This window comes from Salmo salar, chromosome ssa26 (genome assembly GCF_905237065.1).
Source record: "Salmo salar chromosome ssa26, Ssal_v3.1, whole genome shotgun sequence".
NCBI lineage: Eukaryota > Metazoa > Chordata > Actinopteri > Salmoniformes > Salmonidae > Salmo > Salmo salar.
In genome coordinates, this window is record NC_059467.1 from 50329829 (window position 1) to 50345250 (window position 15422).

General features: G+C 38.6%; 1 protein-coding gene across 1 annotated transcript; it reads left to right on the forward strand.

Moving 5' to 3' along the window:
* Positions 1-6744: 6744 nt before the first annotated feature.
* LOC106562818 (forkhead box protein B1) lies at positions 6745-9331 on the forward strand. Its single transcript, XM_014127838.2, has one exon. The coding sequence runs from the start codon at positions 7346-7348 to the stop codon at positions 8297-8299; it is 954 nt and encodes a 317-aa protein (XP_013983313.1). The 5' UTR covers positions 6745-7345; the 3' UTR covers positions 8300-9331.
* The last annotated feature ends 6091 nt before the right edge of the window (positions 9332-15422 follow it).

The window sequence follows — 15422 nt, forward strand, 5'->3', positions numbered from 1 at the left end:
GGTTATGACATGTCTCGGTATCTCTATATTGAACTACGTGACCAAAAGTATGTGGACAGCTGCTCGTCCAACATCTCATTCCAAAATCATGGGCATTAATATGGAGTTGGTTCCCCCTTTGCTACTATAACAGCCTCCACTCTTCTTTGAAGGACTTCTAGTAGATGAAACATTGCTGCGTGGATTTGCTTCCATTCAGCCACATTAGTAAGGTTGGGCACTGATGTTGGGCTATGAGGCCTGGCTCGCAGTCGGCTTTCCAATTCATCCCTAAGGTGTTCGATGGGGTTGAGGTCAGGGCTCTCTGCAGACCAGTCAAGTTCAAAGCATTTCTGCATGGACCTCGCTTTGTGTACGGGGGCATTGTCATGCTGAAACAGGAAAGGGCCTTCTCCAAACTGTTGCCACAAAGCTGGAAGCACAGAATCGTCTAGAATGTCATTGTACGTTGTAACGTTGAGATTTCTCTTCACTGGAACTTAGAGGCCTAGCCTGAACCAGGAAAAACAGCCCCAGACCATTATTCCTCCTCCACCAAACTTTACAGTGGGACTTCCAGATGGTGAAGCGTGATTCATCACTCCAAGAGAATGCTTTTCCACTCTTCCAGAGTCCAATGGCGACGGATTTTATACCACTCCAGACGCCGCTTGGCATTTGAGCATGGTGATCTTAGGCTTGTGTGCAGCTGCTCGGCCATGGAAACCCATTTCATGAAGCTCTTGACCAACAGTTATTGTGCTGACGTTGCTTCCAGAGGCAGTAGGGAACTCGGTAGTGAGGGTTGTAACCGAGGACAGATTATTTTTTACATTTCAAATTAGAAAAGTGTTCTAAACAATGGAAGTGTTAATGAATTTACCTGCAGAGAAGCAGAGAACCGTTCACTCAGACCATATACCTGTATTTCAAATCAAATCAAATCAAATTGTATTTGTCACATGTGCCGAATACAACAGGTGTAGTAGACGTTACAGTGAAATGCTGACTTTACCAGCCCTTATAAGAAAAACAGTGTTAAGAAAGTATTTACTCAAATAAACTGAAGTTCAAAAAAATTAAAATTAAAATTAATAAATACATTTAAATAAATAGAAATGTGGTTACAGGGTCTAGGAAAATACAGGAATCATGACTCGGTCTTTATGTGGCTTGTTTTTTAGTCCATGTCATTTTACCCCCCTCCACTTTCAGACATACCAAAAAGCAGGTGAACAGAAGCAGGCATGGTATGTTAGTGGGCTTTGGGTCTGTGTATGAAAGGGCTTTATAGACATGACATTGGACTACAGTGATTGGGGAGACCCAATGTATGCTTTCTCGAATTATGCTATATTACTACATAAAACATAAAAAACAATGTGATATAGCTTAATTTATCTTTTAATTTCTATGCTGTAATGTAACATACTGTATTTTATGGCATTAGTTATACTGAAGAATGATGAAAACGTTGAGGCTATCTTTCAGTAGGGTAGTTCCTGGTTAGTAGGACTACCTGTATATCCCGAGGCGTTTAGGGACCACATGGGAATCATCGGGAATGGAATCCTATCGGTCCTAATGATCGCCTTGGGGGGGTTAGATTCCTTCCCATCATTGATCTAAATTCTAAACTATTTCACGGTTGCTTCCTATCGTTCCAGCGCTCCATTTTGAAGCAGGAAACAGAGCTATGGTCAGTCAGGTGGAATCCCCAGACTGACCTCAGGGAATCAGACCTTGCAAAGCTGTTCCTCTACTCATCTTCTCCATCCTCCACCTTCCAATTTTATTAACATCCTTAATTGAGAGATCTTCTTACTTGATGTATTGTAAAAATGAATCGCTAATTTATGTAATCACTCAATTAACGATCATTCCAGCATATGTTCAAAATGCCCAGAGGGTTTTCTTCTCGCAGGTACTTATTTTGATGTCACGGTGAAACAGCTAATTAATTTTACATGCATATTAATTTGGGGTCTGCTTAGAGAGAATCCCTCCCTCCCAACTCCCATCCTTCCTCGCGCTACCTCATTTGTGAATGCAGACCTAGGCCAAATATTTACCTTTTTAACCTTTTTGCGGGGAAAACAATTTACATTTTAAATTGCATAAATAATATTGTTGCTTAGTCTAATTCATGTCCCTTTTGGCTGTGTCTTTAACATTGTAATCCGTTTTTATTTACCTTAATTTATACAACACATATTAGCTTATCCTAACGCGGTGTTATCAAACATTACATTGAACTTGAACAAAAACGTTATTTCAGGATCAAATAGTTTACATTTTACAACCTATCATCAAACCGTCACGTGGAATCCGAAATCAATGAAACAACACAACAAAAACACTGAAACCTCTGAGCTGAAAGCTTGGGCATACACAGGCTATTCTATAAAGGACAGAAGTGTACTCTCTATTTCAAAGTATTCTTGACGCATTCTCCTCTTTACTAGTGAATTAACGATTCCCTTTTAATTAATAAGAAAACCCGCGGCAGGCAACCTTGAGTGCTTCTGTATGATAATGAAGGGAAATGAATGAACTGAATAATGTTCGTTAACTCTAAAACACGTCTCCCTTCACTCCCTTCTCCCCCCCTTCCCCCTTCCCCTCCTCCTCTCCTCTACTTTAGCACTAAAAGGGCGTTGAGTGTCTTAATGAGATCTCTCTGTAGTCTAATTAATTGACGCTGTCGTCTTGAATATTCATAATATTCCTATACAGTAGCTCTACGTCAGTTAGCGCCGCTATACGGTACTAATTGTACTGTGCAGCAGCTCAGGAAAGAGTCCAGCCATAGACCTTCATTACAATCAATAATGCTCAGATTCACCAGAGTCAAGTACCGTGACCAACACCTGCCGATAAGTCAACGTATGTATAGTGGTGTAGTGGTTACAAAAAATATAGTGGTTTACTAAAAACATGTTTTAAATGGCATTCTGTTTATTGTGTTTAAAGTAAAATATGCTACTTCATAGCAATAGCCTAATATGTCACAATAATAATACAATTATAATTATTATTATTATTGTTATTATTATTATTATTATTATTATAGATCTAATGGTATAAATACATATTTGCGATTCAACTGGATATAGACCTATTTTATATAAGTTATACAAGTATTAGTGAATAGTTTGTTTTGAAGGTGTTAATGTCATTAATTAGTTGTTTATGCAAATGTTTTCATTGACAATGTAAATGACACCGCCAGCAGTTGCAGTTTGTTTATTCATTAGTTTTTAGTAAATCTACAACGCCTCTAGATAAAGATGACTAACAATAATAATACTACTACTAATAATAGGATGAAGGAAGCCCATGTTGAGTTTACTGCACAGCGATCACAGCAGGGCCTTGATCCAATAACAGCAGCACCAGATGACGTGAAGAGAGAGACACCACGTCATAATAACAACACAACCAATGAGTGAAAAAGTCATATAACAACACTGTACGATATAACAACACAACCAGATGACGTGATGAGAGAGAGACACCACGTCTAAACCCATACGTAGAGAGACACCATAACATTCACCAGGGTTCACTGACATTACAGTAGGTCTGAAAACCCACAGGTCACAGAGGCTGGACTACTGTTGTTAGAGCTTTAGAACCACTATCTATGTATTTATATATATATAGCCTAGTATATATTTTCAATACATATATTCTGATGTCTTGGGTTGCTACAAGTGTATGATATGCAAACTTTTATACAAGGCTTCTAAAGATTGTAATTGCCACTTTAAAATGTCAGACTTGATTTGCTCGAACTAAAAATGTATTATCCCCCTACAAAAAAAAAAAGTCCTTTAATTATAATCCTCACAATACTTCACATTTCATGTTTCTGCATGATGATTTTCCTGCTGTGAGAAACTGGTCAAATTAAGATCCTGCATCTGTACTTCATTTTATTGTTGGGAATAGTGTAGGCCTGTTAACCTTTAATTACTGTAGGCCTATTCACTTGATTTGACCCATAATTGTTTCATCATAACATTCCGATGTGTGCCCATAATAAATAATTCGTGGTCATAGGCGAATGTGTTTATTTTAATTTGAATGAATAGCTGAATGCAGTTTTTCATTCACGCCTTAAATCCGTCTATTTTCCAGCGCACAGTAACGCGACGAACACACGTTGGTTTTTTTCTATTTTCTTGGCGAGAATGTGCCATGAAAACACACTATAATTTTCCTATAAATGTGTATGAAACGTATAGCCTAGCTATTCAACTTTTCCAGGTATTTTTTTTCCTTCTTTGTATTTATTCTGCAGTTCTCCAAGTCGTTCTCAAAGTAGATTATAAATGAACTTCTCATTTGAGACAGTTCATGTTTCTGCATAATATTGTTCCCCAATTTACATTTACTAACCAATCTTTCTGACAGGGATATTCAGCGATCATTTGTTACTTTTGGAGCGAAGGCGATTTTTTCGCGGGGGGCAACATTTGTTTTCCTTTGTGCTCTGGTGCAGCAGTGGAGAGACGACGTGTGAAAGTGGCTGTTAGGTCCGCCTTTCTCCCTCTCTGACCCTGCTCTTTATCCCCGTCGCCCTGGGAATGGCACGCATCGCTACTCTACTTTAGAAGAGCAGCAGAGAGCGCCTTTGTTTGAGTCCTTTTGGGTCGCACAAAATTGTTCTCCGTTCCGCCGCTGCAAAAAAAAACTACTTCAGACCAGGAGCAGGTTCACAAGTGCAATGCAATTTGGCTTAGCTCAACCTTTGTTCCGCTTGTACAAATGACCAAACAGTGCTCACATTATACAGTTGATCTACTGGGGATTCAACAGGTTCTTTTAGAGAAGAGGAGAAAGGCGAGTTCATCTGTTCAGAATCATGGTGGCGGAATCTTTCCTCAATCAGCAGCTTTGTGGGATAAAACGTCTTGGACAGATGCAGCTAGAGATCAGTAGCGTAAAAGATGATTTAAATGTTAAGGAAAAGTTAACTGAAATCAAAAGGTTAAATGGTTTGATGGGAATTGTATTATGCAACAGCGGGAACATATCCGGATGTCAGGGCCGTTTTCTCCTTGACGCTGAAATGACGATACATTCTATTCTAATAACAATAATAATAATAATAATGTTAAATATACATTGAGTTTTTGTATTTTTCTCATAGTCTTTTGAAATCAACATCCATACAGCTTGTCCAATCTGTTCACACACATTAGCATCGCAACAGAAACAACCGATGGCGACTGAGTGACTGACTGTAACCACACGGTTTCACTCTAAAGGACTTGGATTACCAACAGGCCCGCTTCCCGACTACTTTTATTCTTACTCGCCCCTGCAGCCTGTCCGTCCGAATCATCATTCCGTGTATTGTGGGACGCATGGAGAGAAATTAGCATAGATTATGAGTTGGTCGGAGTGTGTGTGTGGTCCTTCTCATTGGGATGTGGCCAGGCAGAAAGGGAAGGTGGCTTGGCTAGGGAGGGTGAGCTCACAGAGAGAAGAATGTCCATTGATCTGAATACGTCCCCATTAGGTTCACACTCACATAATTGACTTATTGGTATTTTATACAGTTTCTATAGCATTGTCGTAAGTCTCGTAACCACCCGAGTTTTACATTTCAATGACAGGCTTAATTTAAAACCTGTTCATCCGCGTAGAAAGTGTATTTTGTTTGGACGTTTGCTGCCACAGCTTTGTGGGAGTCGTCTGTTAAACACTAGCATATTGGTATTGCTATTAGGCCTATACCTTTTTGTAGGCTACTTGAAACAATTAAATAAACACATTATAAACATTGCCTCATCATATGTATGTATCCCATATATTCAAGTGTATTTTTCAAGTCAAACGTTTATTAATTGTGGCTTTGGGGATTACATATGACGTGCGAAACACACTCAGCATTTCCCCACTAACTAGTTCGAAGATATATATTTTATCGACTGCGGCGCATGCTCTCGGACGCTGAATACACACACACACGCACGCACGCGCGCACACACGCACGCGCACACACACACCACTCAAAGAGGGAAAAATACAAGTCAGACAAAAGTAACAGTATTCAAGGGGAGTGTATTGAGCAGCAATTGACAATACAACTCCAGCAAAATACATTCATGAAATAATTGTATATTATTCCAAAGGGAAATTAACAGTTAACCGTCATGAAAAGACGTTAATTAATATGGCAGAGTAAACAAACTGTTAGTCACCAGTTAGATGACTATAGATCACAGATTGGTACACAAATTGTCGATTCAATATCAGTTCAATTCACACTTTCCCCTCTAAACAGCTCAAACTAAAATGTAATCAATGACACGTCATTCAACACGAAACAAAACTTACAAAGGACAATACAGAACAAATAGAGAGACTATGCCAAGAAGCGACGGCCCTCCACGCCAAACATCAAAATTGCTTAGTAGCTCTATTTGTAAACGCAAATAGTTGACTAAGCAACCCCTCGCTCGGTGCACAAAAGGTTATCTGCATACCTTCACACGGCGTAACCGGGCTTTCATCACCCACCCTCACACTTCAAATCCGGTGGGTCGCTGGGCCTTTTCACCCCTTCGCTCTGTCTTCAAATGGAAATCATTTCTATTGGCTCAAGGTGTCCATGTAAATAGGTGTAAATGAATTCAGATTATGCTTTTGCTTTCTCCTCCGAGCGAGTAGCCCCCCCCTCCTCCTCCTCCTCCTCCTCTCCACCCAAGGCGATTGTCATGTGATAGCGAAGAAGTGGCACATTAATGAAGCGGCTCTACGGGGGTCTTTTCTCCTGTCACCACATTAAACTATCACACGGTTCGGGGGAAGGACATGGAAATAGCAGCTACTTAGCTCTGCTCATCACAACAAGGGCCACAACATATCGGGAACCATTCAGAGAGTCGTGGTGTGTTTGGGGGGGAAAGGAAAAGCTTATTGCTGCTTGCTTAACTAAAGATAGCGCATCATATAGGCCATCTGAGGGAGAGAACGAGATTGTTTTCATAGGACGGCTGTTTTCAAGACCCACAGCCCATAAGCGCTGAGTGAACAGTCCACGGAGGAAACAGACAGTGAGTGCATCTCATGCATCTTGGCGAACTTTCAGTAACTTTTAAGCGCGAGGATTTTGCAGTTTTTCTTTTTTTACTGTGCGTTATAAAGGCAATCTATGCGGCGAATGTATGGAGTTTTACGCGTTTGTAATGTTGTTTTGAACAGTTGTTTTGAACAACCCGTCCTAGAGTGATACTTCTTTCAAGGAGTGTAGGACAAAAGTTATATTTCCCCTGTTTGTCTGAGAAAAAGTGGAACAACTGTAGCCTGACGCGCCTTTCAGCATAGTAATTTTGACAGAAAGTCCAACAGAATGCCTCGTCCGGGGAGAAACACGTATAGCGACCAGAAACCTCCCTATTCCTACATCTCCCTGACCGCCATGGCTATCCAGTCCTGCCCGGAGAAGATGCTCCCGCTCAGCGAGATCTACAAGTTCATCATGGACAGATTCCCCTACTACAGAGAGAACACCCAGCGGTGGCAGAACTCCTTACGGCACAATCTCTCTTTCAACGACTGTTTTATTAAAATCCCCAGGCGGCCGGACCAGCCCGGTAAAGGGAGTTTCTGGGCTCTCCATCCCAGTTGCGGGGACATGTTCGAGAATGGAAGTTTCTTGCGGCGTCGTAAACGCTTCAAGTTAATGATGATGGCGTCTGAACACCTGGCGCAAAGCAAGCCGTCGGACGCTGCCCACTATCTCCAACAACAAGCCAAACTCCGACTGAGCGCTCTGGCTGCTTCTGGCACACATCTCCCGCAGATGTCCGGTTACAACATAGGAGTCTCTCACCAACCGTCTACTTTCAAACACCCGTTCGCAATTGAGAATATAATCGCCAGAGAGTATAAAATGCCAGGCGGGCTGGCCTTCTCCACCATGCAGTCTATGTCTGCTGGCTACCCGCTGCACAACCAGCTCACCACGGCCTGGCCTCATATGTACAGCTCCAGCGTCATGGACACGGTAGCTCCCATCTCCATGGCTAGTGATTATTCGGCCTACGGAATGCCCCTCAAGTCTATTTGCTATGGCGCTCAGAGTCTACCTGCCATCCCCGTGCCAATCAAGCCCACACCTACTTCGATGCCAGGGCTCTCGGCGCTGCCAACACATATTCCAGCTTTCTTAGCGAACTCTCCCCAGTCTCTCAGCCCCACGTCTCCTCAGACAGCTACCAGCCAAAGCAGCCCTGCCACGCCGAGCGAAACGCTCATTAACCCGGCCTCTTCGGCCATGCAGTCCGTGGTGTCGGTGCACTGACATGACGTTAGCGCATGGGAATTATTATAAACTTCTGAAAAAGAAAAGAGATGATTATCAACTTTTCCAAAGCGGTATTTTATTGTTTGATCATTTATGACAACCAACTAAAATATGCTCTACAATCATGAGGCAAGATATTTGCGTTTTGTGGGTTTTATCGATGTACTTAGATGTTTTACTTGAAAATGTGTTGTGGCAGTGACCCTTGTCTTTCTATGACACGCATATAGGCTACATCGTTTTGTTACCTTTTTAGGTCATTTAAGAATAATCCAATTCTGAGATTATCTTCAAAAGCACTGTCGTTATCCGTATCTATATTCTTGCTTACATTTTATTGCAAAATCTCCAATAAATATTTCACTTCAATTAATTTAAAAATGGTAAACCAATTCCCATTCGTTATTACATTAGAGAATGTTGTCAAAATATATATATATTTTTTTGCATTTTCGTCAAGATAAAAAGGCCAAGAAAAATAAATAAATGAAATCAACTTTTGTAAATTAAATTTAACGTGTCTTTTTAGTTACAGCTCCCTTTTAATGCGCATTGCATTTGCTATACCAAACAGCCAAATCTAGTTTTTAGGAGAATAATTAAATAAAAAAAGAAACAATCACAGAGGTGACATTTTCAAATAACAAAACTTGAAAACAGAATATTTATGGTTTACTTTGGTGTCTGGTTGTCTGCATTCAAAACATTCAAAAATATTTGAATTGATGGAAGAATATGTTGAAATGTTGTAAACTGCACTTTTTTTTTTGTTAGATGTTTTAGATGATCTGTAGTTGTTCTGTGGACCATTTTAATTTAAAACAAAAATAAATAAAAATACTGTGGTGACCGGATGTAAAAAATAAAAAAAGCAGTATATTTGTACGTTCTCTAAAACGCATGCTATTTCCAAACGTTGTGTTGTATTTGCTGCGAGCATGCGTGCCTCTCCAAGTGTGCCATGTGTCTGCAATAAATTATTGGTCATCAAGAATATTTTCCCATTAAAAGACAACTGCGTAAACATTATGCTACATTGCAGTGTGTTTTTTATTTATTTTTTTAAAAACAGGTTATTTAACACACACACACACACACACACACACACACACACACACACACACACACACACACACACACACACACACACACACACTTAAAAAAAAAATATATAGTGCTCTAGTAAATATGATTGTTGGTGTTGTAGCGTTCTAGACCATAGTAGTTTAGATTATTATAAGGTAGTTATAATAGTGGTTATGTAATTGTACATGATTCATTGAGGTTTATATGACATTGGATCCTATTAAACCACATTTAGAGCAGAAATGAACTTGATTAAAATACATGAAGGCAATTCAGAGTGCAGATCTCACTTATTCAACAGGTTACAGGTGTGTGTTCCGGGAAACACGCATTCCTTTATGTTCCAGCGTTAATCACAGTTATAGGCCTAATATTCTATTTATACTACAGCTATACTAATATTACGATATATATTTAAGAAATTATAGCTGTATTTGGACAAATAAATAATAACCAATATTCCACTCAACCTCTATTTACAAACTTCCTTTGAGACAATATTCGTCATGGATGTAAATGAGAAATATTCACTGTTATAATAACCTATTCCTGGGGATTTTCTCAACTCAATCCCCCATCCCTAAGTATAAACAAATATATTAGGATTCCATCACTGTATGCTATTGACGAGGCCTACATCAAATACATGGCCCCCACCGATCCACTTCATTCAGTCCGTTCGTCTTGAATAGAGAACGGAAAGAATAGCGACGTTAGACCGGGCCGCTGGTGTAGATACAGCCCCTTTTACAATCAGACAAAAAGAGTGATTTTCACCAACACATTGCTGACTGGGGGGACTTGGAAACGAGTTCTGAAAACCTCTTTGGAATTTAAATGTGCCCCTCCCTCCGATCCCCGCCTCTCTCTGTTTTGTCTGTTTGCACAACGTTGAAGGTTTGTTGGACGGTGCCAACACAAGAAGTGTATTGACGACGACACTTGCCTTTTTTTTTGTCAATGGTGTGAAATGATGAAATTCACTTTTCTCATAATATAAAGTGTAAACACACACATATAAAATATACCGAGAATACCTCGCATTTCGCTATTGTATTCATTAAGCAGTGAACTGGGCTTGAGCAGAGGGACGGCGTTACGATGCTTTCCAATACACTCATTATTCTAAAAACGCAACTCGTTGATACAGTATTTGAATAATGTTGGTGGTGTTACGTCTGGTCCTTAAATGTGCTTCACCAGAGGTTACAGTCAGAACATTATCGACTACATCTATTACCGCAGGCTACAGGTACACCATACACAAACGCAATTTATTTGTGTTTTAGAAGCAACGTTTTAAGGAGCTCTTCATATCTCAGTCTTTCTCAGGGACGAGCAGAGACCTGTCCCATTTATTCTATTATAATAGGTTAGTTACGGTAATATATATTTTATAATAGGGTAGTTACAGTAATATATATTTATAATAGGGTAGTTACGGAAATATATATTTATAATAGGGTAGTTACAGTAATATATATTTATAATAGAGTAGTTACAGTAATATATATTTATAATAGGGTAGTTACGGTAATATATATTTATAATAGGGTAGTTACGGAAATATATATTTATAATAGGGTAGTTACGGTAATATATGTTTATAATAGGGTAGTTACAGAAATATATATTTATAATAGGGTAGTTACGGTAATATATATTTATAATAGGGTAGTTACGGTAATATATATTTATAATAGGGTAGTTACAGAAATATATATTTATAATAGGGTAGTTACGGTAATATATATTTATAATAGGGTAGTTAGAGAAATATGTATTTATAATAGGGTAGTTACAGAAATATATATTTATAATAGGGTAGTTACAGAAATATATATTTATAATAGGGTAGTTACAGAAATATATATTTATAATAGGGTAGTTACAGAAATATATATTTATAATAGGGTAGTTACGGTAATATATATTTATAATAGGGTAGTTACAGAAATATATATTTATAATAGGGTAGTTACAGAAATATATATTTATAATAGGGTAGTTACAGAAATATATATTTATAATAGGGTAGTTACAGAAATATATATTTATAATAGGGTAGTTACAGAAATATGTATTTATAATAGGGTAGTTACAGAAATATATATTTCTTCTATTATAATAGGGTAGTGACGGAAACATATATTTGCATATATGTGTAGTGAAATAACTTCAACATTTTTACTCGTCCCTTGATTGAAAAGTTTTCCTGGAATTCAGATACAATCCAACTGTCCACAAGGTTGGTTTGCTTTGAAATGTATTTGTGTTTTAACAATCAGGTTAAATTAATTAAAGTATGACGATTGAAATCAATGCATAATAATGAATTCTCACCTACATTTTAAAGGCCTTGAATTCACTGAAAGTATCCAATTGAATTTCATAATTCCAGATGCGCAAACCTATCTCATTAGCATGAAGTTCAGTTTAAACGTTTTTGCACGAAACTGTAGTTTGTATATGAACATTTACAACAACAACAAAAAACACTAACTTTGCAATGGTTTAAACATGTCCCTCTGGGATTTCATGATTTTAATTTTGGAAAATGAGAAAGAACGAGATGCCTGGTAACTCCTGATTTTAGAAATACCAAGTCAGTCTGATGTGTTGCCCTGTAGGCTGTCATTATCAAAATGCTAATTGAAAACAAAGGTTCACACAGTATCTTCTATTCCAAAACCTTTACAATACAACAGCTTTTCAGTGTGAATGGGGTCCCTTTATAAAGCTTTGTGATGTAATCAGCTGCATTATATTTTAAATTACTGCTGTCCTTGTTACCTCCGAAGTAAGACCCATCCAGTCAGATATGAAGGTTAAATCACGCACGCACGCACGCACGCACACGCACACACACACACACACACACACACACACACACACACACACACACACGCACATACACACACGCTAGTGAAATATAGCTCCACGTCCAATTCCGTCCTGTACACATGGACCACAGTGTTGTTGTAGGGTTTAATTAAGGGCGTTCATTAAAGTGGCTGCCCATCCACTGTAATTAGTATGTATAATTTATGCGTTGCTTATTCCACGAGGGCAGTGGGCTGCATAATGAACTCAACTTAACCTTAAGTATGGAAACGAGGAATGGACAGAAATATGTTATTTATAATGTGTTTACAGTGGCGGTAATGTCACCGCCACGGGGGTAGAAATCACTTCAGTCAGAACTTTGTTTGTGTTGAAGGTTTCAGGAGAGAGAGATTATTTATTTGTCTGTTTCCGTTGAAGGTTTCAGGAAAGAGAGATTATTTATTTGTCTGTTTCCGTTGAAGGTTTCAGGAAAGAGAGATTATTTATTTGTCTGTTTCCGTTGAAGGTTTCAGGAAAGAGAGATTATTTATTTGTCTGGAGCTGTCATGACATTAATATGACTATAAATATCAGAGCAGAAGGAGCTGGCATGGCATTAATATGACTATAAATATCAGAGCTGAAGGAGCTGGCATGGCATTAATATGACTATAAATATCAGAGCTGAAGGAGCTGGCATGGCATTAATATGACTATAAATATCAGAGCTGAAGGAGTTGGCATGACATTAATATGACTATAAATATCACAGCTGAAGGAACTGGCATGGCATTAATATGACTATACATATCAGAGCTGAAGGAGCTGGCATGGCATTAATATGACTATAAATATCAGAGCTGAAGGAGCTGGCATGGCATTAATATGACTATAAATATCAGAGCTGAAGGAACTGGCATGCCATTAATACGACTATAAATATCAGAGCTGAAGGAGCTGGCATGACATTAATATGACAATAAATATCAGAGCTGAAGGAGCTGGCATGGAGTTAATATGACTATACATCTCAGAGCTGAAGGAGCTGGCATGTCATTAATATGACTATACATATCAGAGCTGAAGGAGCTGGCATGGCATTAATATGACTATAAATATCAGAGCTGAAGGAGCTGGCATGACATTAATATGACTATAAATATCAGAGCTGAAGGAGCTGGCATGATATTAATATGACTATAAATATCAGAGCTGAAGGAGCTGGCATGGAATTAATATGACTATAAATATCAGAGCTGAAGGAGCTGGCATGGTATTAATATGACTATAAATATATGAGCTGAAGGAGATGGCATGACATTAATATGACTATAAATATCAGAGCTGAAGGAGCTGGCATGGCGTTAATATGACTATACATCTCAGAGCTGAAGGAGCTGGCATGTCATTAATATGACTATACATATCAGAGCTGAAGGAGCTGGCATGGCATTAATATGACTATAAATATCAGAGCTGAAGGAGCTGGCATGACATTAATATGACTATAAATATCAGAGCTGAAGGAGCTGGCATGGCATTAATATGACTATACATCTCAGAGCTGAAGGAGCTGGCATGGCATTAATATGACTATACATATCAGAGCTGAAGGAGCTGGCATGGCATTAATATGACTATAAATATCAGAGCTGAAGGAGCTGGCATGATATTAATATGACTATAAATATCAGAGCAGAAGGAGCTGGCATGGCATTAATATGACTATAAATATCAGAGCTGAAGGAGCTGGCATGGCATTAATATGACTATAAATATCAGAGCTGAAGGAGCTGGCATGGCATTAATATGACTATAAATATCAGAGCTGAAGGAGCTGGCATGGCATTAATATGACTATAAATATCAGAGCTGAAGGAGCTGGCATGACATTAATATGACTATAAATATCAGAGCTGAAGGAGCTGGCATGGCATTAATATGACTATAAATATCAGAGCTGAAGGAGCTGGCATGACATTAATATGACTATAAATATCAGAGCTGAAGGAGCTGGCATGGCATTAATATGACTATAAATATCAGAGCTGAAGGAGCTGGCATGGCATTAATATGACTATACATCTCAGAGCTGAAGGAGCTGGCATGTCATTAATATGACTATACATATCAGAGCTGAAGGAGCTGGCATGGCATTAATATGACTATAAATATCAGAGCTGAAGGAGCTGGCATGACATTAATATGACTATAAATCTCAGAGCTGAAGGAGCTGGCATGGCATTAATATGACTATAAATATCAGAGCTGAAGGAGCTGGCATGGCATTAATATGACTATAAATATCAGAGCTGAAGGAGCTGGCATGACATTAATATGACTATAAATATCAGAGCTGAAGGAGGGGGCATGGCATTAATATGACTATAAATATCAGAGCTGAAGGAGCTGGCATGGCATTAATATGAATATAAATATCAGAGCTGAAGGAGCTGGCATGGAGTTAATATGACTATACATCTCAGAGCTGAAGGAGCTGGCATGTCATTAATATGACTATACATATCAGAGCTGAAGGAGCTGGCATGGCATTAATATGACTATAAATATCAGAGCTGAAGGAGCTGGCATGACATTAATATGACTATAAATATCAGAGCTGAAGGAGCTGGCATGATATTAATATGACTATAAATATCAGAGCTGAAGGAGCTGGCATGGAATTAATATGACTATAAATATCAGAGCTGAAGGAGCTGGCATGGTATTAATATGACTATAAATATATGAGCTGAAGGAGATGGCATGACATTAATATGACTATAAATATCAGAGCTGAAGGAGCTGGCATGGCGTTAATATGACTATACATCTCAGAGCTGAAGGAGCTGGCGTGTCATTAATATGACTATACATATCAGAGCTGAAGGAGCTGGCATGGCATTAATATGACTATAAATATCAGAGCTGAAGGAGCTGGCATGATATTAATATGACTATAAATATCAGAGCTGAAGGAGCTGGCATGGCGTTAATATGACTATACATCTCAGAGCTGAAGGAGCTGGCATGTCATTAATATGACTATACATATCAGAGCTGAAGGAGCTGGCATGGCATTAATATGACTATAAATATCAGAGCTGAAGGAGCTGGCATGATATTAATATGACTATAAATATCAGAGCAGAAGGAGCTGGCATGGCATTAATATGACTATAAATATCAGAGCTGAAGGAGTTGGCAT